Source organism: Pelobates fuscus, chromosome 3 (assembly GCF_036172605.1).
Source record: "Pelobates fuscus isolate aPelFus1 chromosome 3, aPelFus1.pri, whole genome shotgun sequence".
In the NCBI taxonomy this organism is placed as follows: Eukaryota; Metazoa; Chordata; class Amphibia; order Anura; family Pelobatidae; genus Pelobates; species Pelobates fuscus.
This window is the reverse complement of record NC_086319.1, coordinates 406,664,887-406,689,693: the sequence shown is the minus strand read 5'-3', so window position 1 is coordinate 406,689,693 and position 24,807 is coordinate 406,664,887. Positions and strand designations below refer to the sequence as shown.

The 24,807-nt window shown below is 39.3% G+C and overlaps 1 protein-coding gene across 1 annotated transcript; it reads left to right on the top strand.

Moving 5' to 3' along the window:
* Positions 1-1,237: 1,237 nt before the first annotated feature.
* LOC134601968 (olfactory receptor 10A7-like) lies at positions 1,238-3,644 on the top strand. The gene is made up of 2 exons (XM_063446474.1): positions 1,238-2,128; positions 3,564-3,644. The coding sequence occupies exons 1-2, from the start codon at positions 1,238-1,240 to the stop codon at positions 3,642-3,644; spliced, it is 972 nt and encodes a 323-aa protein (XP_063302544.1).
* Positions 3,645-24,807: the final 21,163 nt, after the last annotated feature.

The following is a 24,807-nucleotide window of genomic DNA, read 5'->3' as shown; positions in this document are numbered from 1 at the left end:
ATAATAACAGGTTTAGACAGTACACAGTATTCGTTACCATGCAATATTTTACAGAGGGTCAGAAATAATAGTTTAAAAGCAAAAATATTTTTACACTTATAGTAGGTGTGAAAAAAATAGATAAACAAAAATGGTCAAATACTCTGCTTGTAGTTATTGATGGCATGGATGTAGTTATTGATGGATACTGATGGTATCGCTAAGAGTACAGCTTACTAAAAAAAGGAACCTGCAGTCTGATTCACTATAGTGAAAATGTAAGGCCAAACTAGCCAAAATGGAGACATACCTGACTTGAAAAAAGTTATCAGTTTAACTATTTTGACCTTAAATTTTATATTCACTTTGAATTTGCCTTGAATTCTTACTTTAGTGAATAACCCAGATAATGTATATTGATAGTGGCATTTGAGCATATTACACACATTCCGTAAGTGTAGTTAAATCATTTATTTCTAAAAGCAAAAAACAAAAATGTATTATAAAAATGCTAATTGTAGATAACGCTTCTCGTTATAATATGTATTTCTCTCCTTTCTTCTTGTTGGGTGGCTCGTTGTGATGTTGGTATGCACATATAATTTCTCTGTGTGCCTTTTAGAAATATCACTATTTATCAAACTTGCATTTTCTGTAGGTTAATTTTGCTTAAAAATAGTACTATATAATCCAATACCTATTAATGTTACAGATTGGGGGATATTTAACTACATATATTGCTTGCAAGAACCATGAAGCCTAAGAAAAGACAGAGAATGTCCTTTGTCCACTATTCTATATTATTATGACGTCAGACATTGTTGCTAAAAATTTGGCCATATACGGACACATAGGAAGACCCTCTTAGTTCATTAAAGACTTGGATCATGTATATGCTGCAGGATTCCAAATTGATTTACCACATGTTGTAATAGTTGCAGCACTTCCTCTATGCTGCTCATCTATCTGTTTACATTAGACGTGTCCCAGAAAACATTCAGTCATATACGAGCTGTTAATCATACCTGGTGAACTGACAATAAAGGAGTATATCCATTTTTGTTAGGGGACAATATACATGTATTTTTATATAATCTGTAGATTGATCATTGAATTTTACTTGTTTAATTGTGTTTTTACACAATGTTCTGTGTGACTGTTCTTTGTGATTGAGACTGTAACATGTTTTGCACATTTTAAACACTTTTCAATCTACATGTCTTCCACAAAATGGACCTCAAATTTAAGGAACGAGACCATGTTAACAGAATTCTGGCTTGTTGGCTTTCAAATTGCTCCTAATTTTAAGATTCCAATTTTTACTCTCTTTCTGTTGATTTATAATTTTATTTTGATTGGCAATTTACTCATCATTATGATCGTGTACATAGGCCATAGCCTCAATTCTCCCATGTACTTCTTCCTCTCTCATTTATCTTTATCTGACATTATATTAACCACCATAATAATGCCTAATATGTTATATATTATTCTGAATGAAAGAGAATCCATAACTCTAACTGGCTGTATCAGTCAACTTTATTTATTTGGTTCCTCTGTAACAACCCAGTGTTTCATCCTGACAGTGATGTCCTATGACCGTTATTTGGCTATTTGTAACCCTTTACATTATATCACCACAATGAATCTCAAGCTCCGTCTTCAACTGACCACTTGGTCTTGGTTTTCTGGCTTTTTTATAACGATGATTATCGTTACTCATATAAGTCAGTTGGGATACTGTGGCCCCAATGTAATTGACCATTTTTTCTGTGACTCTGTCCCACTGTTGCAACTCTCATGCTCAGATATCTCTATCGTTCAACTACAGGAACTTCTTTTAGGTGTCCTTGTGACACTTTTCCCCATGGCTTTCATTGTTGGAACATACATTTGCATTTTCCTCACTATAATGAAGATCTCAACAACCACTGGAAGAGAAAAAGCCTTCTTCACTTGCAGCTCTCATTTATCTGTGGTTTGTTTATACTATGGGTCTCTGACTACACTATATGTGATACCAACCAAAGGGCTTTCAGTGAATGTGACCAAAGTGCAGTCTCTTCTATATATAACCATTACTCCTTTGGTTAATCCCATCATATATAGTTTAAGGAACCATGAGCTAAGAGATGTTTTCTCTAATTTGGTAAGAGGAATAAAGCTATTGTTGAGTTGAGTTCTTGTATTCCTGTATACCTATAATCATGTGGCATCAGGCCAGCCGTTGGAAGCCAGCTGTCATATTAAATAGAGTCATTGCTGCCCAGTCACTAATATTCCCACCTTTACCTGCAATTGCAGGCATCAGGAGGAGGTTTCCATTTAAAGAATGGGGGAGGGATGGGGAAAAAACAGATCAATGTACATTCACAGTGCCTCAATGATGTGACCATGTGACACCATGCCTAAGTTCTCTCTATACAATAATTAATACTAAGTCCCTCTCTTGCCTCCACCCAAGGCCAGTGGATGGGGACAATAATACATTTGAATGGGTAAGATTTAATTATCCCAAACCACCATCAGCCATCGGTTTATCAACAAACCACTTTTTATTTAACTTCCTTAACGTAAACAGTGGTGTATTTTGGATTTGTGCTGCCCTAGGCATGACTAAATTTGGGGACCCCCAAAGTCTAAATTTGCGCCCCCAATTCGTGTTAAGGCCATTTTTTGACTGACAGACACATGCCCTCATTGATACATTCTCTGATATACACTTACATCACTGACAGATACACAGTCATTGGCACACACATACAGTCATTGGCACACACTGTTTAACCAACACACACTTTTACTGACAGACACACACTGACACACCCACTCACTGACAGGCACACACTCTCAGATACACATAAAATGACATACACACACTGACACACACTCACAGGCACACCCATTCTCACTCACAGACACACACTGACAGCTATACTCACTCACTCACTCACAGTAAGGTGGACAGCCCCAGAACACGAGGCAAACAAGGCATTTGTCTTGGCGCCCCCCTGAAAGTGCCGCCCTAGGCAAATGCCTTGTTTGCCTTGTGGTAAATACATCCCTGAATGTAAAGGAATGGGGGTGGCAAGTGGGTACATGGAATAGTATAAAACCTCCCTTGAACTAATTTGGGGATCATTGTCACCCACTAGACAGCTTTCTAAAAGTATAACATATAATGTTTTTCCTTTGTTTTGCAAGAAAGACTTCTTGTGTTTTTGTAAATTATTGTTTATATGTAGTGTTATATTATTGTTTATCTGGAGTTAAATACAATTTGTAAATGAGCTTGGTGAATGCTTCCACAGATATGTTATATTTAATAGATTTTTTGCATGCGTTATAGATGGATGGAGCATACCACCAATAGTGGTCCGTCTTGACATAAGATTCTAATTCTATTTAGAAAAAATGTATTTCACAAAATTGGCAGCACATCTTTTTGTTTCCTCATACTAAACAGAAGATTAGGTTACCATTATGAAAACATAATAATAGATTATTGGAGAACACATTACCCACTAGGCAGAGACTACACATAAAATGTATTCTCACCTAGAATTTGTATTTCTCTTATTTAGGCATTTTCATTCATAAGAATCTTCTTACATTGGATATATGACCTGGTCAGACTTCGGTCAATTACATTACATTCTCCATAGAATCACCCTGAATACAAAATATTGAAACTAAATAAAACCTTACTAGATGATCCCTTTTAAATTAGAAACACTTTGCTTCATTTTCAGAAAATAGCCCTACTGGAGTTTCTATGAAAAACACATAAAACAGTAGTTATGGTTTTGTTTTTCAGTGAGCATGGATAAATATTTTTTTTTAAATCCCAATGAGAAATTTCAAACATGTATTCCTAACCCTAAAGTGTTAAAAAAAAACATTATCTTGTCCAGGGGTCAAGTCCTGGAGAAAAAAGTGTGGGAAATTACCCATGATTCCCACCTCCCCCCCCTAAAAAAAAAAAATGACAGTCCTATATATAGTGCAGTGCAGGGTGTGTATAATGAATGTAGTGTGTTTGTAGTGAGTGCAGAGTGTGTATAATGAATGTAGTGTGTTTGTAGTGAGTGCAGTCTGTATAATGAATGTAGTGTTTTGGTAGTGAGTGCGGAATGTGTATAATAAATGTAGTGTGTTTGTAGTGAGTGCAGAGTGTATATAGTGAATGTAGTGTGTTTGTAGTGAGTGCAGAGTGTGTATAGTGAATGTAGTGTGTTTGTAGTGAGTGCAGGGTGTGTATAATGAATGTAGTGTGTTTGTAGTGAGTGCAGTCTGTATAATGAATGTAGTGTGTTTGTAGTGAGTGCAGTGTGTATAATGAATGTAGTGTGTTTGTAGTGAGTGCAGAGTGTGTATAATGAATGTAGTGTGTTTGTAGTGAGTACAGTGTGTATAATACATGTAGTGAGTGCAGACTGTGTATAAAGCATGTAGTGTGTTTGTAGTGAGTGCAGAGTGTGTATAATGAATGCAGTGTGTATAATGAATGCAGTGTGTATAATGAATGCAGTGTATGTAGTGTGTAGTGTGTATAGTGAATGTAGTGTGTTTGTAGTGAGTGCAGAGTGTGTATAATGAATGCAGTGTGTAGTAAATGTAGTGTGTTTGTAGTGAGTGCAGAGTATGTATAATGAATGCAGAGTGTGTATAATGAATGTAGTGTGTTTGTTGTAAGTGCAGATTGTGTATAATGAATGCAGTGTGTGTGTGCTAGATGATGTGTGTGCGTGCGCTGGATGATGTGTGTGTGTGCGTGCGCTGGATGATGTGTGTGTGTGTGTGCTGGATGATGTGTATGTGCTGGATAATGTGTGTGTGTGTGTGTGAGCTGGATGATGTGTGTGTTGGATGATGTGTGTGTGTTGGATGGTGTTGGTGTGTGTGTGTGTTGGACGGTGTGTGTGTGAGTGTGCTGGATGATGTGTGTGTGTGCTGGCCTGGATGATGTGTGTGTGTGTGCGCTGGATGATGTGTGCGCTGGATGATGTGTGTGTGTGTGTGTGTGCTGGATGATGTGTGTGTGTGTGTGTGCTGGATGATGTGTATGTGCTGGATGATGATGTGTGTGTGTGTGCTGGCCTGGATGATGTGTGTGTGTGTGTGTGTGCTGGATGATGTGTGTGTGTGTGTGCTGGCCTGGATGATGTGTGTGTGTGTGTGTGCTGGATGATGTGTGTGTGTGTGCTGGATGGTGTGTGTGTGCTGGATGATGTGTGTGTGCTGTATGGTGTGTGTGTGTGTGTGTGTGTGTGCTGGCCTGGATGATGTGTGTGTGTGTGTGCTGGATGATGTGTGTGTGTGTGTGTGTGTGTGTGTGTGCTGGATGGTGTGTGTGTGCTGGCCTGGATGATGTGTGTGTGTGTGCTGGATGATAGGGGTTGAAGCATTTATTTTTTTAAAACTTAATGTGCTTATTTTTTTATCCCCCCTTCCCTGCTTCTTACCTTGTCAGGGAGGGGGGAGATCGCCTGGTGGTCCGGTGGAGGGAGCCAGCCGCTGCACACAGGGGCCATCACACGCTGTGTTCCCTCTCCAGCTCTAACTCTCGCAAGACTTGCCTGTGCGGAGCGGGTCTCACGAGAGTTAGAGCCGGAGAGGGAACACAGCGTGTGATGGGCCCCTGTGTGCAGGTAGCAGGGCAGGTCCTGCAGGACTGGTAATGGGAACGGCGTTCCTGCTTTGGACAAAGTGCAGGAACGCCGTTCCCATGCGTTACTGCAGGACTCGAGCCCTGATCTTGTCCCAGTTGCCCCCCTAAATATAGTAAAATCTTACCTTTATTCAAGTCTGCTGGTGCTGCCTCTGCCCTTGATCTGCCTTCTTGGCTATCATCAGAAAGGGTGATCTCATCCAATAGGTAAGTATTGTATTAGCTGAGATTGTTAAGGTGGCAGATAAGGGGCAGAGCCAAAATCTTAGGAATAACAGTCCTATCAGAAATGACTAAATATCTGCAACAGTTTTTCAGGTAGTGTAATGCCCACCTAAAATTCATTTTGGTATATTTGATATCTAACGCAAAAAACATTTTGAAAAGATTTTTACTAATCTTTCCAAATTAATTTGTATTGGATTTTTGAAATGTTTCAGTTCTAAAGAATTTCTGTTTAGTTAAAAGATTTGGATTGGTTTTAAAAAAAGAAATGGGTTTACTTTAATGATGTCACAGAAGCTACTAAAATAAAGACAAAAAGGTGTCTATAGTCTCCATTTAAAACTAAGAATTAGTGATTCAAAGTTGGTGTTAAGCAACAAGATATACTAGCATTAGCCACTATAAAACCACTCTATTCTGTATCAACTGAAATGGCCTGGTACTACTATTGGTTTTATTTGGAATTTGGATACATTTTCATTCAGAACTCTTAAATCTGAGTAAATCTTCTATTGGCCTAAATTTACCCAAAGTCCCATTCAGGCCAAACTGAATCCTCATTGGTAATATCACTCAAAATGTAACTGGCTTTACACAACTAAAAATCAATTGGATTAGCTGATCAACACAATTAATTGTAATATCTTTCTTAGAATCCTATAGTTAATGTAGACAATCCCTATTTAACTACCAACTACTGCTTTTAAATCTCTCAGGAATATTGTATGCAAATATGTGCAAACCAACAAACCTGTGTGGTCAGGCCATATTTAACTTACAGCGCCTAAACTCAAATGTGCCCTTGGCCTTCTAGATGTAGGATAATATTATCAAGCCACACAGCCTTTTCATATCATGGAGTGGATTACAAATGTCCCCTTAAATAACGATAACTTGCTAGCTAGACTCTTTCCCATTGCCTATCCTAATGCATTCCTCCCAATACTTCACCCTTCAATCTCACAAATAATTTAAATTTGTATTAGAGTAAATAAAAATAACATTTCCCTTCTATGCTTCTGCAACAAAGGGAACCTTCAGTGTACATTCTATATCTCATACTCAGAAAAGATTCCCACAGGGTCCAAGATAGGTTGCCATTTTGCTCTCCCCACCCCTTCATTCTTTACATAGGGGTGGTGAATGGAATCAAACAGATTTATGGTTCTGGGATGTATTTCCAACCACTAGCCTGTAGGTAGTCAAATAATGCCACCAAATGGTTAATCATGCTCTGTGCAAATCTATTACTACTAGACTTTCTGCTAGTATGGGGCAACTGCATGCTAATCACCTTTATAATGATGTAGCTCTTCTTACAGCACAATATTTGGAAGCTGAGGGTTGGCATCATTTCTTCTAATGGCTAATACGTTACCTATGAACTATATCTGCCATGTCTTACCAGAAGTAATTAACACCTTTTGAGTTACTTAGTCTCAGGGCAAAATCTGGAACATAGGATTTCCTATCTATATTAGTCCTCATCAATCATGTTCATATATATGTGTTGCCTAATCTGAAAGTACCTAGAACGGTCTTTCTTCTCAGTGGGAACAAAATCCACTGTTGAGCACAGTTATTCAATTTCTATACTTAGAAAGAATGAGCTCCTAAACTTCTCACTAGATAGTAAAGCTGACCGGCATCTCTAATCCAAACACAGAAGTAAAATGTTGGAGGTGCTAGCTGGAAAAAGATACTCTCTTAAAAACATGGCTAACGTGCCCGCTAATTGCTCCTCAATAGTTTAATATATATGAAACAATTATCACTATTCCTATCTCCTTCAAAGTTTACTTACCATCATTGTTTTACAAATGTCCCCACTGTTCGGCTGCTTAGCACCTTTTGCTCTTTTCTTTCTTATGACTAGATCCAATCTACTGAATATTTACCGATGAGATGAGTATAATAGCGCAGTATATATAAAAAACAATAAAATATAAAATATAACTTGAGCTGTTGCTTCCATAATTGGGTACCCACTACCTACTTATCAACAAATCAACATACAAAAAGTAATCTGTGCTGAGATTACTACAGTATAAATCTCCGATAAAACATGTAGTATGCATATAAATACCAAATGGTGTCAGCGGTGTGGATAAATAAACAATTCATGTATGGATAAAATATAATATATAATAAAACATCCAATGAAACCTTATCAACAGAGTCCACTTAGTTTCAGCTCATTTGGATTTCAGATAATAAACACTGATGGGTCACACATGAAAAGCGTTGCCCAGGGGTCTATGTTCCAGGAATATGTACCCTGAAATTGAAACAGAAATTGTTTTCTATAGGAGTGTTCCTTTAAGAATGGATACCAAATGAACATGAATATAAATGTACTGTGGATTAATAGACCAAACTTTCTTGTATTTTAAACACTTTGAATTACACGCAAAATTCAACCGGCTGCTTCAATGAATATAGCACATTCAATAAAAAGTACAACTGCAAGGTGCACAAATATCAAAATAAAATGGTCTCTGTCACAAATATTGAGTAGTGAAAAGTGATATTAGATAAATCACCTTAAAGTGCAAATAAAGTAAAACTAGAACCATTCTACAGATACAAACAGCAGATTTCTCATAACTATAAAAGAATGAGAGATAGAGTGTTGTATTTTAGTGGTAAAAATTACAATTAAATCACAATTAAATATAACTTAGAAACAGCCAGCCAAATAGTATTTGTGTAAATTGTCCTTTGGCCACCACGTCCCTCTGTACCCAGAAGCAACCCATGGCTGCTCCAAATATATATTTGAATATTAACACACAAAATTAATCTCCCACTAGAGCATAGATCAGTCCAAATACAAAATTAGCAAGTTTATTTAAATGTGCATAGGAATTTGTGATAGTGTGCATTTCACTTTTTTTAACCCCTTAACCCCTTAACCCCTTAACGACCAAACTTCTGGAATAAAAGGGAATCATGACATGTCACACATGTCATGTGTCCTTAAGGGGTTAAGGACCAAACTTCTGGAATAAAAGGGAATCATGACATGTCACACATGTCATGTGTCCTTAAGGGGTTAAACTGTGTTTCCTTTATTTTGGCTGATGTATGCTGTAACTGTTGTTGTTACTCCCATGAGTAGTTGGAGTTGCAGCTAAGGAATATATGTGTGTGTTTGTATATGCTTTTGTATCACACGGATATGTTACAATTCCTCAGCCCAACCCATGTGTTCCCTATTAAGGGTTAAAAAAGTGTGTAGAGGTTTAAAAAAAAAAAAAAAAAAAAACCTCTCTGTCTCATTAGAGATTTTGACATTTAGCTGAAAGCAGCAAGTTGAATTGTGACTGTAGGATTCACCTGACGAGGCAGGTGAGCTTACATTTAAATGGACATTGGAGTGATTTGAAAAATCTCCTGCTATTTAAATATGCAGAGGGTTTTGGGATAGTGCACAAGTAACTTTATTTTTCTTTTGTTTTATATTTGTATATAGTTTTACTATGTTTGCACTTTAAGCTAATTTGGCCAATATCACTTTTCACTACTTAATATTTGCACCAGAGACATTTGCATTTTGATATTTTTTTTTCAACAAATTATTTATTTATATTTCAAAGAATAAAAAGAAAAATGTCTAGCACTCCTTATTGTGTAAAATGATGTCCAGAAACGTTTCGACTTTCTTTATCAAACAATGTGAACTCCTCCCACAGCCACCCTTAATTTATACCTTCTTAATTAATCACATGATTAAGTAAGGGGTGTATCATGTCCATACAAAGTGGAAGGGTACTCTTTGAATAGAAAAGAAGGAGAAGCCAAGAAAGGGGAGGGGTGGCCCTATATGTGAATGATAGCATAACATCGAACCTAATGCAAGTTAGTGAGGCAATGATAGAGTCAGTTTGGGTTATGTTAGAATTTGGTAATCGCACAGAACTTGTGTATGTGTGATTTATAGGCCCCCAGGATAAATAGAAGCATTAATAGTTGGACTAATTGAAGCATTAATCTAATAGTTGAGGAAATAGCTGAAATGCATTGAAGGGGGAGTTATCACTTAATCTTCCTGATGTGAGCTGTAAAAAACAAAATAGCGGCTTGTGCCAGGAGTACCTATTTTAAACTCCCTTCTAGAGTTGTTTCCAAAGTTGTTGAGGAGTCAACTTGCAAGGAGGATGCAATAGTAGATTTAGTGTTAAAAAAAATGAAGATTTGGTATCAGATATTACGGTAGATTAACATTTAGGATCTAGTAATCACCAGTCAGTCGCACCACACAAAAACAAAAGGTTTGGATTTTAGAAAAACAGACTTTTCTAAAATGAGAATATGTGTAAAGGAGTCATTATCAGACTGGAGCTATTTAAATGGCGTCCAAGAGAAATGGGATTATTTAAAAGTTGCACTAGTGAAGGCAACAGAAAATTGAATTAGGCTTGTCTGTAAAAGCAAAAAATTCAAGAAACCACTGTGGTACTCCGCAGATGTGGCCAAAATAGTAAAAAGCTAAAAAGTTAGCATTCAGTAATTAGGAAAAATAAATCAGATTGAGTGATGGAAAATAAATAGTTTTACCTATGCAATGCTTAGTGAATATTCCCCTAGACATAGAGAGTTATATATTTTATGTTACAGGGTGTCAGTCTCATGTCCTGCTTTCTACTTCTGTTTATTATTACGTAGCTAAAGTAATACTGTATACGTAGCTTGAAAGACCAAATGGTCAGTATTATAATACAAGATACTCATGCTTTGAAAGGGTTAAACTCTTTTCAAACATACAATATCTTTCTGTTCGTGTGTCCTTTTGCCTGACACCAGCTTCCGCTATCTTTTTATAAAAATCCTACACTTGAAAAAAAAAAAATAGCATTCTTTCTAACACCTGCAATTTTTAATTGGGTTGCTAAATCAAAGACCATCATGTGCATCAGTTAACAGGAGACTAACTAACAGCAATATGTAATGTTATACGAAAAATTATACTTTTGGTTGTGAGACTCCTATGATTGGTTAATGTTTAGTTGATGTGATTTTTCCAGCCTAACAGTGAGTCAGATAAAAACAGATCTATAAGATTAACCAGAAAGAGGCTAACCAAGTTATAAGAGCCTACAAAGCACAACACATTTTTTAGATACATAAATGAGAAAAAGAAAGTAAAACAAGGATTAGTTAGATTAACCCCTTAAGGACACATGCCGTGTGTGACATGTCATGATTTCCTTTTATTCCAGAAGTTTGGTCCTTGAGGGGTTAAAAACAAAAGAAGGAATGTATGTAGAAGAGAATAAAGGTCAATTAAGAGTTTTGTTCAGTATTTACAGATGAAAATTAAGGAAAGGGACTTCAATTAGGACGTTAGACTGAGTCATTTGTTACATGTGAGTTTACAGAGGAAGAGGTTCTATTTCAACTGTCAAAAGTAAAGAGCAATAAGTCAATGGGACCTGATGGAATACACCCAAAGTTCAGGGCCGGACTGGCCCACCGGGATACCGGGAAATTTCCCGGTGGGCCGCGGCACCTGGGGGCTGCACTGACCATGTATGTGCCACCGGGTGGCCGGTCCGGTGGCACACACTCTGAGGAGGTCGGCCGGCGGCCGCATTCCACGCTGGAGTCGCCGGACCGGGTGGCAGCCTCGCCGGTCCGGCGGCACTCCTGTCAGGCTGTCACTAGCGCTGGGGGCTGAAGGAGGAGCATGTCTCTGTACCATGCTCCCTCGCGGTTCCCACAATTCCCAGCACAGAAACCGCGAGGGAGCATGGTACAGAGACATGCTCCTCCCTCCTCCTTCAGCCCCCAGAGCTAGTGACAGCCTGACAGGAGTGCCGCCGGACCGGCGAGGCTGCCACCCGGTCCGGCGGCTCCAGCAAAAAACCCTACTCACTACTCGCAGGTAAGGGGGAAAAAAAAGAGAGAGAAGGGGAAAAAAAAGAGAGAGAGAGAGAGAAGGGGGAAAAAAGAGAGAGAGAAGGGGAAAAAAAGAGAGAGAAGGGGAAAAAAAGAGAGAGAGAAGGGGAAAAAAGAGAGAGAGAAGGGGAAAAAAGAGAGAGAGAAGGGGAAAAAAAGAGAGAGAGAAGGGGAAAACAAAAGAGAGAGAAGGGGAGAGAGAGAGAGAAGGGGAGAGAGAGCGAGAAGGGGGGAGAGAGAGAGCGAGAAGGGGGGAGAGAGAGAGCGAGAAGGGGGGAGAGAGAGAGCGAGAAGGGGGGAGAGAGAGAGCGAGAAGGGGGAGAGAGAGAGCGAGAAGGGGGGAGAGAGAGAGCGAGAAGGGGGAGAGAGAGAGCGAGAAGGGGGAGAGAGAGAGTGAGAAGGGGGAGAGAGAGCGAGAAGGGGGAGAGAGAGCGAGAGAGAGAAGGGGGGAGAGAGCGAGAGAGAGAAGGGGGAGAGAGAGAGAAGGGGGGAGACATAGAGAAGGAGAGAGAGACAGAGGGGGAGAGAGAGACAGAGGGGGAGAGAGACAGAGGGGGAGAGAGAGACAGAGGGGGAGAGAGAAACAGAGGGGGAGAGAGAGACAGAGAGAAAGAGAGAGACAGAGAGGAAGAGAGATGTGGGGGAGAGAGAGACAGAGAGGAAGAGAGATGTGGGGGAGAGAGAGACAGAGAGGAAGAGAGATGTGGGAGAGAGAGAGACACAGGGAAAGGGGGGAGAAAGATGTGGGGGAGAAAGAGACAGAGGGGAAGAGAGATGTGGGGGAGAGAGACACAGGGAAAGGGGGGGAAAGATGTGGGGGAGAGAGAGACAGAGGGGAAGATAGATGTGGGGGAGAGAGACACAGGGAAAGGGGGGGGAAGATGTGGGGGAGAGAGAGACAGAGGGGAAGAGAGATGTGGGGAGAGAGAGACAGGGAAAGGGGGGAGAAAGAGACAAACAGAAGAGACAGAGGGAGAAACAGAGGGAGAAAGGAGAGAGACACACAAGGGGAGGAAGAGCCCCACGAGGCTCTTCCCTGCCAGCCGATCACCCTCCCCGTTCCACAGGCACCGTGCGGGCAGCCGGCAGGGGAGGGAGGAAGAGAGGGCCGGGAGCTCAACCTGCAGCTCCTCTGCGTCCTTCTCGCACGAGCACAGAGCGTTGCTGCGGTTACCACGGCAATGCTCCGGCTCTCACGAGAGTGAACTCTAGCCCTGGAGCTATGGGCTAGAGTTCACTCTCACCACTGTGACCACCATGAATTCCTGGTGGTCGCAGTGTTGAGAGTGAACTCCAGCCCATACACACACTACCCCCCCCCCGTACACACACTACCCCCCCATACACACACTACCCCCCATACACACACTACCCCCCCATACACACACTACCCCCCATACACACACTACCCCCCCCATACACACACTACCCCCAGATACACACACTATCCCCCCATACACACACTACCCCCCCTACACACACTACCCCCCATACACATTCACAGCCCCCCCATACACATTCACAGCCCCCCCCATACACACACACACTGCACCCCTCACACATTGCACCACTGCTCCAATACCCTACTACAGCCCCATATCCCAGCAGACCCCAGGTCGCGACGCATTATGGGGCTGGTAAATATTTTTTTCCAGGGCTGCTTTTAATTCCCAGTCCGGCCCTGCCAAAGTTATTAAAAGAGCTTAGTGGTGTAGTAGCAAAACCATTAACAGATTTATTTAACCAATCATTGATAACAGGAGTAGTGCCAGAAGATTGGAAGTTCGCAAATGTTGTGCCCATTTACAAGAAAGGTAGTAGGGAGGAGTCGGGTAACTATAGGCCAGTAAGCCTTACTTCAGTAGTGGGGAAAGTGATGGAAACCATGTTAAAGGATAGGATTGTTGAACATCTAAAAACACATGGATTTCAAGATCAGAGACAACATGAGTTTAATTCAGAGAGATCATGCCCAACTTATTGTATTGATTTTTTTGATTTGCTAATAATACATTAGGGTGGCACAGTGGAAATTTCTTACCTAGATTTTAGTAAGGCTTTTGTTACTGTCACACATAGAACTCTTATCAATAAATGGCAATCTTTAAGTTTGGATTCCAATATTGTTGAATGGGTAAGGCAGTGACTGAGTGACAGGCAACAGAGAGTTGTAGTCAATGGAGTATATTCGAGGCATGGGCTTGTCACCAGTGGGGTACCTCAGGGAAATGTACTTGGACCCATTCTATTTATTATTTTTATTGGAGATATTGCAGAATGTCTTAAGATAAGGTATGTCTTTTTGCTAAAGATTTGCAACAGCGTTGATGTTCCAAGAGGGATAAGCCAAATTAGATAAACTAGAAAAATACAAAATAGAACAATAAACAAATGAAAACAGGGGCTTAAATTATAATAATAATAGTGACCTTATTACACAAAGCAGCACCTATATGTGTATTAGCTCAAAAAACACAAACTAGAATCCAAACAGAAAAAATACGTGCGCTAAAAAATTTCTAAATACAGATTTTCTCCCAATATCAATAAAGTGAAAATAGTGCAAAAAAACCTCTTCCACTCTTTGTAAAGTGCAATGTGCATATATACTCAAAAGTGCTCAATGCAAAATGCACTTGGAAATAGAATAAAAAACATATATAGTGAAGTATTGTTTAGGTGAAATAAAATTTGAAGTGTATTTAGAATGTTCACTCACAAGCAGAGATCAGGTGAGCCTGCCCCCAGCTACGCTGCCCCCAGCTACGCAAATTTAAATATGGCAGGCTGGGAGAGAAAGTATATATACGTTAGCCAATCATGGGGGACAAACCTGGTCTCCTACTCTAGATATATAGATGATTTGTTTTTTATATGGAAGGGTTCAGAAGTTTCTTGAAATTTTTTTTGTAGAATATTTAAATATTAATGAATGGGAAAAATGCCTAACCAGCGATTTTAGCACCTCCAGTATAAATCTTTTAGATTTGAATATTTATGTGGAGAATGGATTTAAAAAAAAAATATATATATATATTTAAAAAGTAGATGCCAATAGCTACGTAATGTACAATAGTGGACACTACACGGCTTGGCTCAACAATATTCCAAAAGGACAGTTTAGAAGAATCCGAAGAAATTGTACGGAAGTTAAGGTTTTTAAAAATCAAGCAGATATTCTAAAGGGGAAATTCTTGGAGAAAAAGTATCCCACTAAACTTATAGAGGAGGCATATGAGGAAACTTTGAAACTAGATCAGGTGGATTTAATTGTGGACAATAAGAGAAATGCAAACGATAAATTTAATAAAGTCCCTTTGGTATTTGATTATAATAAAGATTGCAATCAAATCAAATCAATTGTTAAGAAGCACTGGCATACTTTAAACAAAGATAATGAATTATGCAAACTTCTCCCTGATAAACCTTTTATTACTTTTAGAGGAGCGCCAAATTTTAAACAGATGTTAAGCTTTAATTATCCTAAAAGAGAAACAAAGAAAACTGTTTATTTACAGGCTGCAAATGTAGCAAGAATAGGACTCTTAAAGGTATAGGCAAATTCAGGACTAGATACAAGGATGAAGAGTTTACCATAAAATATTTTATCACTTGTTTTAGTAAGAATGTTATTTATCTTTTAATTTGTCCATGCGGCCTGCAATATGTGGGTCGCACAATTCGTCCCTTGCATAAAAGAATCTATGAACATATAAATAATATTCGGAAAGGTTATGAAAATCGCAGTGTGTCTGCCCACCTTAAAAAGTACCACAACCAAAACCCAGAAGGTTTGACTTTTCTGTGGATAAAAATAGTCAATAAGTCCTGGTAAGGAGGGAACCACATTAATGAAATAGGGAGAGAAGAGATGAGATGGGTTCACAAGCTAGACACTCTGGAGCCAACAGGACTCAACATAGAATTTGATCTTTTTCACTTTTCATAAATATGTGGGAGATGATTTTTATTTAAGTTTTTACCTTTTTAGCATTTGTATAATAATTATGATTTCCTTCTTTTTTTCCCTAAGCAGGGAAGCATATATATGTATGATTTTATATTCGATAAGTTTATTCTCCTTTTTACATAGGCTACACCCCTTTTAAAGTATGAGTATATTGTATTATGCAAATTTTAAAGTAATTAATTGTATTTACTATGCTCTCTCTTATATATAGTTGTTATGGTTATTAAGGTCTTTTACTGTCACTTTAAAAATATAGGATGCAGCATCCCTACAATAATCTGTATAATTCTATTTTTTTTAATTGAAATATTTATTATGTAATATTTTTATGTTTACGAGGCAACCTGCATAGATATTGGAATGAATTAGATGAACATTAGTTATTTGTGAATATCCTTCGTTTTTATAAAAATGTGACTGTTAATAAGCCAATAAGGAGCCACTTGTCTATCACACCATGCCCTTATGGGCGGTATAAAAAGACTACTATGGCAGATGGGAGTCAGATCTGAAGAAGCCGATCCCTCGGCGAAACGCGTCATCTGACTCACTACGTGATGTCACAACGTCCGTCCCGCCTCCCGGAAGTATCCTGTGGACATTAACAAATTCGAGATTGCACGGACTGTTTGTTTTAGCTGGCGGTTGCATTTAATAGAGCAGCAGGAAATGCTAGCTGAATGCTTTGTTGTATATCAGTAGAAAGAGGGAAGTGCTCATGCCATTGTACAGAACACTGGTGAGACCTCACTTGGAGTATTGTACGCAGTACTGGAGACCGTATCTTCAGAAGGATATTGATACTTTAGAGAGAGTTCAGAGAAGAGCTACACAACTGCTTTATGAATTGCAGGGTAAATCTTACCAGGATAGGCTAAAGGCTCACTTGTACCACTTGGCAGAAAGATGAGACCGGGGGGATATGTTAGAAGCATGTAATACATAAAGGGAATCAACACAGTAAAGGAGGAGACTATATTTAAAAGAAGAAAAACTATTATAGAGGTTAACACAGTGAGGAAGTCTATGTATGCGTAAGATAGGTATAGGACTATACTAGATATAAGCAGGGCCTTCTTTACCACGGGGCAAACGGGGCAGCTGCCCCGGGCCCAGTTACTCCTGGGGGGCCCGAAGCAGCTGCATCGTGGGCCCCACTGGCCCTCAAGCATTTCTCCCACCAGCCTGTGCAGCCGCACACTAAGGAGGCCCACCAGCTGGCCCATACACTAAGGGCCACCTGGTGGGCTTCTGTCAGCAGGGGCCCGATTTTGCGCTCTGGCGCTTTCAGTATATGTCTGTATGTCAATCTGTCTGTCAGTGTGTATGTCAGTATGTTTGCCTGTGTGTGTCAGTATATCTGTCAGTGTATGTGTCAGTATGTCTGTCAGTGTATGTGTCAGTATTGTTGTGGATCCAAATAATGATCTTTGTTATATTCAGAGGAAGCCCAAATTGTTGTTACAAGTGCACTTGGAGAAGCGAGAATTAGACACCAGACACCTGTTGGTATTCAAAATAAGCCTCTGACGTTTTATTCATAAGCTGGGTTTTATACATTAAAAAGTAAGTGCTTACGTGCAAATACTCTTAGAACAGTAATAGCAAGGGAGTAGACATATATGGTCTTAAGTGTTGTTCAAGCATCAAGCATTTCCTAATTCCAAGTTAGCCAATTTTAATATAGGATAGCATTATATGACACCTATAAGCTTGAGCCTTGGAATCAAGATAAATTATATCACAGTATGTTTGCCTGTGTGTGTCAGTATGTCTGCCAGTGTATGTGTCAGTATGTCTGTCTGTATATGTGTCAGTATGTTTGCCTGTGTGTGTCAGCATGTCTGTCAGTGTATGTGTCAGTATGTCTGCCTGTATGTGTCAGTATGTTTGCCTGTGTATGTCAGTATGTCTGTCGGTGTATGTGTCAGTATGTCTGTCAGTGTGTGTGTCTCAGTATGCCTGTCAGTGTGTCTGTGAATGTATATCAGTATGTCTAAGTATATGTGTGTGTCAATATGTCTGTCAGTGTATGTGTCAGCGTGTCAGTATGCCTGTGTGTGTGTCTGTGAATGTGTGTCAATATGTCTGTCAGTATATGTGTGTGTCCATATGTATGTCAGCGTGTGCATGTCTTTATCAGTATGGCTCTTTGTGTCAGTATGTCGGTATGTGTGTGTTGGTGAATGTGTCAGCATGTCTGTCAGTGGGTCAGAATGTCTGTGTGTCTCTCAGTATATATCTGTCTGTCTATGTGTCAGTATGTCTGTCAGTTTGTGTCTATGTAAGTATGTCTATCAGTGTATGTTTGTGTGTCAGTTTGTCTGTCTCTATGTGTCTGTATATCTGTGTGTGTATCTATATGTTGTCATTGTGTGTATCTGTGTGCGTGTTTGTCAGTGTGTGTATATATCTGTGTGTATCTGTATGAAGTCTGTGTGTGTATCTGCAAGTGTGTCAGGAGTGTATATGTGTGTCAGGATGTGAATCAGTGTGTCTGTATGTGTGTCAGTGTGTATCTGTTTGTGTGTCAGTGTGTATCTGTATGTTGTCAGTATGCCTATCTGTATGTTATTAGCATGTGTGTCTATGTATCTGAATGTGTGTCAAGTTGTGTATCTGTGTCACATTGTTTAAACATCCTTGCAATAGGGAGGCCCCCAAAAATATTCTTGCACTTTAGGTTGCCACTGCTTAAGGGTGATAACATGATTGAAAGCCTGGTGAGGGTGTACATGGTCCAGGGGGCCCAAGCAAATGCTTTGTCCAGAGTATAATCAATATTAAAGACGGCCCTGGATATAAGATACAATAAGAGAACCCGAGAATGAGGAATAAACATCCCACGCAGGAGGGGTGAGAAAATCGTTTGTTTGTAATTTTTGTTTTTCATTTATATATATATATATATATATTTTCAAGTTTGTAGTAAGGTGCACTCACAGGACTTCATAAATAACTTGCTTTTATTCTTAGAAGTGAATTACATGTGTAGAAATATGTGTAGAAATCAATCGACGTTTCGACCCATATAGGGTCTTTTTCAAGATCAATCTAACAGTGTACAACAATGCATATATATAGGTAAATGATAATAGTCACTTACCCAAACGGTGTGTGAGCTGCCGCTCAATAATCCTAAACCCGGAAGTGAATCAGTGTGCCCACGTGATTGAACGTGATGATGCGTGTACGTGCGTCGTTGCTAAGCAACGATTCCAAAACAAAACCTCCGATGGTATTTACATTCCGCGAACTGCAGCCAGCTCTAGGGGAGATCAAGCAGTGTTCATACGTGCACAGTGAATGTGTGAAGAATAACAATTATAATCAACGAAACTTGTCAATATTACCCCATGGAGGAATGGTAAAGATCCTAATATAGCCTGCCAGAGTGGAAAAGAAGGACAGTGAAAAAAACATAAGCCCATCGTGTCACACGTGAAAACATTATTATAGTGAAAGTGCACTATCACTAACGAAAAAATATAATAAATAAAAAATCCCACTATATCCTCCTCTGACAGGTGTGCTATATCTAAATCTCAAAGTACTTAAGTGCCTATTCTGTAATGTGTGCTATTATCTACATGACTAGTACAGACTTAATGCACATATTTTAACAGTCAGCAAATGACTAGAGCTTATAATATTAACTATATCTGTTTTAAAATAAAGATCAACATATCTTGCTGCAGAATGTATAATAATAAACAATATTAAGCCATATAGTAATAGGTTATATAAACTGATAAACAGTTAATTCATTGCAAAGTTCTATGACTTGAAACATAAAGACAATTTTTAGATTATAATGCTGAGGACCAAGAAAATGGACCATATGTGTCCTTAAACTTGATATATCCTAGGTCTATGAACACTAATACAAATGAACACTATACAAAATAGTTGTACAAAAAAAGCAATGAACTATAATTAAGGTAATATACGATGCTATTATGGGATATATCAGGACTAAGCATTCAAAAAACATTTATACTATGATACTATTTTAAACTAATGAACGAAGGTAACAAAATTTCTGCTAACCAACTGGAAAACAATAATGATCTGAATATAGAGTGCCAAAATTACTTGCATGCAATTTACAAAAAAAGGACTGCACTCAGGCAAGAATATTGGATACATTTTTTTTGGGAAGGGTGAGTGCCAAGATTATCTCTTTATTTACATATGGTATTGCGTTGTACCATCTTGAGCACCCCCAGTATATTTATATACATTTTTTGTCACATTCACTAAACGGTGTGTTTAGTGACAGCTTTTTCAAGATAGTTCATCATTGAGGATTTTTTATCCAGAGCTGGGGCTCTGGCAGACACTGCAGAAACATTAACCATTACGGATATACAGGCACAAGCAGTATTATGGCCCTGCACTGCAAGTGAATTAACCCACACCAATACTGCTATTTATATAATGATCTGATAAAATTAAAGAGATGGGAGGTTGATCTTGATTTACACGGTATCTTTATCTCTGACTACTATCGAGCCAAAAGGATCCCTAGAGGTTTCAGGGTAAGAAATGCACCAACTATAGGAAGGCAGAATCCAGACTTTTGCAAGAAATGGATGAATATTGCGAACAAATGTTCCTTAGACTGGATGGTCATAGTAGTCGAGGAAGTTGGAAAAGAGTTGATCATGGTGAAGCATTCCATTCAAGAGTTTGAAATCTCCAACGTATTATCTTTACAATCTTCAGCAGCAACTACACAAATGTTAAAGCTACAAGAAGATATCAATAAATACAAAAATGAACTAATCAGGTTCAAAAAGCAAAAACTAGCTAAAGTTAATCATGATTATCAATATCACCAGGTCTATAGGTGGCTTAGTGGCATACAATCTTCAAATAGAGATCAAGCACCTAGATACAGATACCGGATTAGAAAACCTATGTTTCAAACAGTAGATATCAGCTCAGGAGAGTCAGCGTCGGATGCTGAAACTAGAGAAGATAAATCCCATGGAAGATCAGAACCTTTTTTAGAAAGGGACCCTTTTCCACAAGAATCCCCAGGTATGTCTCGAATGGACACCAGAGGCATAAAAAGAACAGATTCCCACGTAGAGGGCAGAAGGGAAGACAGAAACATAAGTTCCAAGGGCAAGCCACCTATACGGAAGAGGTAACCAATGTCTTCAACCTCTCTCATAAAACACTGACTGCCGATCACTATTCAGCACTTACTAAAGGATTAACATTTGTTCCAGTGTCCAGACCTGATCCCTTTAAAATGGAAGTAGAGATGTACAAATTGCAACGTACCCTTATTAATAATGAACATCGGAAGGATGCTCAACCACACATATTAAAAAACCCATTTAAATTGAAATACACCACGGAGATAAAGACAACAAACAACTCAATTAAAACATTCATGCAAATACTAAAGAAAGATACCGAAAGTATCATCAAGAAACCCCTTGATCACAGACAAAATTTAACGAAAGGTGAATTGGAAGCACTTAAGGATTTAAAACAAAACTCGGACATCATCATCCGAGCTGCAGATAAAGGGGGAGCCATCGTTATAATGGCATACCATCAATATAAAACAGAAATTATGCGACAACTGTCGGCCACTACTACCTATCAAAGATTAACATTTGATCCAACCATCAAGTTTCAAAAAAGGATTATGGATCATATTACGATGGGATTACAAATGGGATATTTGGATATGTCAACATCAAAATACTTGTTTGTGGAGCACCCGATACATCCAGTACTATACACTATCCCGAAAATTCACAAAGATAGCCACAATCCCCCAGGCAGGCCTATCGTTTCAGCCAGAGGGAGTTTGTTAGAACCTAGAGCCAAAAATGTGGATTTTCTTATTAAGGATAGTGTAAAAGAGTTACCTACATGTATTCGTGACACCAGAGATCTATTGAACAGGTTGGAAGGGATCTCTTTGGACGAACAAGAAAACAAAGCCTGTACACCATTATACCCCATATGGGTGGTATAAAAGCCCTTAGAGAAATACTTGAAACATCAGAAAAATACCACGGACCGCCAATAGAGTACCTTTTAGAATTCTTATGCATTGCACTTACCTGCAATTATTTCAAGTTCGAAGATCTATTCTACTTACAACTTGCTGGGACTGCGATGGGTGCGGCTATGGCACCTTCATATGCCAATGCCTATAAGTTCCCAATTTGAACATCGGCATATTCTAAATCAAACACCGGATAAAATTATAGCCTATTATCGTTTTGTTGACGATGTACTCATCATATGGAAGGGCTCACCTAAATAATTGGAAGACATGGTAGCCAATATTAATAAACTAACATCACCGGTTAAGTTCACACTGACACATAGTGAGAAAGAAATTCCTTTCCTTGATGTCACTATATATATAAAGATGGTGATAAACTTGGGTACACACTCCATCGCAAGAAAACAGATAGAAACACTCTACTTTCAAGTACTAGTTATCATCCACAGCATTTCAAAGAGTCACTACCCATATCCCAATACATGTGTGTTCTTCGATATAACAATGATGTGAAGAATCAAGAGAGACAATTGAAAGAAATGACCCTTAGATTCCAAGAGAGAGGCTATCAGTCAAAAGCACTCGAGAAAGCCAAAATTCGGGCTGTTGAGAAATGGACACAGGAGACAAATGGAGCACAAGTGGAATCAAGTATAGATACACCCAAAATTTATTTACCGCTTACCTACCAAACTGGATCTACACAAATCCGCAAATCTATAGAGAGGCATTGGGACATACTTGATTCAGACAAACACTTACCTTCTATATTTAACAAGAAACCCACCATCAGCTACAAAAGAAATACAAATTTAAGAGACATGTTAATTCGCAACGATCCTATACAAAGTTATAAGAAAAAGGTTACATATAAGAAACTAGGATGCTACAGATGCAGCGGCTGCGTCACCTGTAGCCATATGAACTCTGGAAAATCCTTCGCCCATCCTCACAGTGGGAAAAGAACCAAAATCCCACACCACATCACATGTACAACAGATCATGTCATTTACTTAATAACCTGCCCATGTGGATTATCCTACGTAGGGAAAAAAGACCTCACCTGCAATTAATGAACTGTTTATCAGTTTATATAACCTAATTACTATATGGCTTAATATTGTTTATTATTATACATTCTGCAGCAAGATATGTTGATCTTTATTTTAAAACAGATATAGTTAATATTATAAGCTCTAGTCATTTGCAGACTGTTAAAATATGTGCATTAAGTCTGTACTATACATGTAGATAATAGCACACATTACAGAATAGGCACTTAAGTACTTTGAGATTTAGATATAGCACACCTGTCAGAGGAGGATATAGTGGGATTTTTTATTTATTATATTTTTTTGTTTGTAATAGTGCACTTTCACTATAATAATTTTTTCACGTGTGACACGATGGGCTTATGTTTTTTTCACTGTCCTTCTTTTCCACTCTGGCAGGCTATATTAGGATCTTTACCATTCCTCCATGGGGTAATATTGACAAGTTTCGTCAATTATAATTGTTATTCAGCACACATTCACTGTGCACTTATGAACACTGCTTGATCTCCCCTAGAGCTGTCTGCAGTTCGTGGAATGTAAATACCATCGGAGGTTTTGTTTTGGAATCATTGCTTAGCAACGACGCACGTACACGCGTCATCACGTTCAATCACGTGGGCACACTGATTCACTTCCGGATTATTGAGCGGCAGCTCTTTCTCACACACCGTTTTGGTAAGTGACTATTATCATTTACCTATATATATGCATTGTTGTACACTGTTAGATTGATCTTGAAAAAGACCCTATATGGGTCGAAACGTCGATTGATGATATTTCTACACATGTAATTCACTTCTAAGAATAAAAGCAAGTTATTTATGAAGTCCTGTGAGTGCACCTTACCACAAATTATACCTACGCTGAGAACTGCACCCAGGCAAGAATATTGGATAAAACATGTTTGGGAAGTGTGAGTGCCAAGATTATCTCTTTATACATATATATATATATATATATATATATATATATATATATATATATATATATATATATATATATATATATATATATATGTCATTATAAATGAATACATAAATAAAAATAAATAGTTAAAAAAATAAATAAAGATACCGTATTTATCGGCGTATAACACGCACAGGCGTATAACACGCACCTCATTTTTAGAAAGAAATTCCAGGAAATTTCCCCCCTCATCCCATAGTATTCCCCCCCCTCATCCCATAGTATTCCCCCCTCATCCCATAGTATTCTCCCCCCTTTCCATAGTATTCTCCCCCTCCCATAGTATTCCCCCCTCCTCCCATAGTATTCCCCCCCTCCTCCCATAGTATTCCCCCCCTCCTCCCATAGTATTCTCCCCCCTCCCCTCCCATAGTATTCTCCCCCCCTCCCCTCCCATAGTATTCTCCCCCCCTCCCCTCCCATAGTATATAGTATTCTCCCCCCTCCCCTCCCATAGTATTCTCCCCCCCCTCCCCTCGTATTCTCCCCCCCTCCCCTCCCATAGTATTCTCCCCCCCTCCCCTCCCATAGTATTCTCCCCCCCTCCCCTCCCATAGTATTCTCCCCTCTCCCCTCCCATAGTATTCTCCCCCCTCCCCTCCCATAGTGTACTTTCCTCCCCCTCCCCTCCCATAGTGTACTTTCCTCCTCCTCCCCTCCCATAGTGTACTTCCCCTCCTCCCCTCCCATAGTGTACTTTCCTCCCCCTCCCCTCCCATAGTGTACTTTCCTCCCCCTCCCCTCCCATAGTGTACTTTCCTCCCCCTCCCCTCCCCTCCCATAGTGTACTTTCCTCCCCTCCCATAATTACTTACCTGTCCTGAAGCGTGGGCCGGCTTCACACCGTGCACCGCGGAACAGGAACTTTAATTTAAGGTTCCGGTTTCCGGCGGGACTGAAAGGAAGTGTGCACACTATTGTGCACACTTCCTTTCAGTCCCGCCGGAAACCGGAACCTTAAATTAAAGTTCCTGTACCGCGGTGCGCGCTGTGAAGCCGG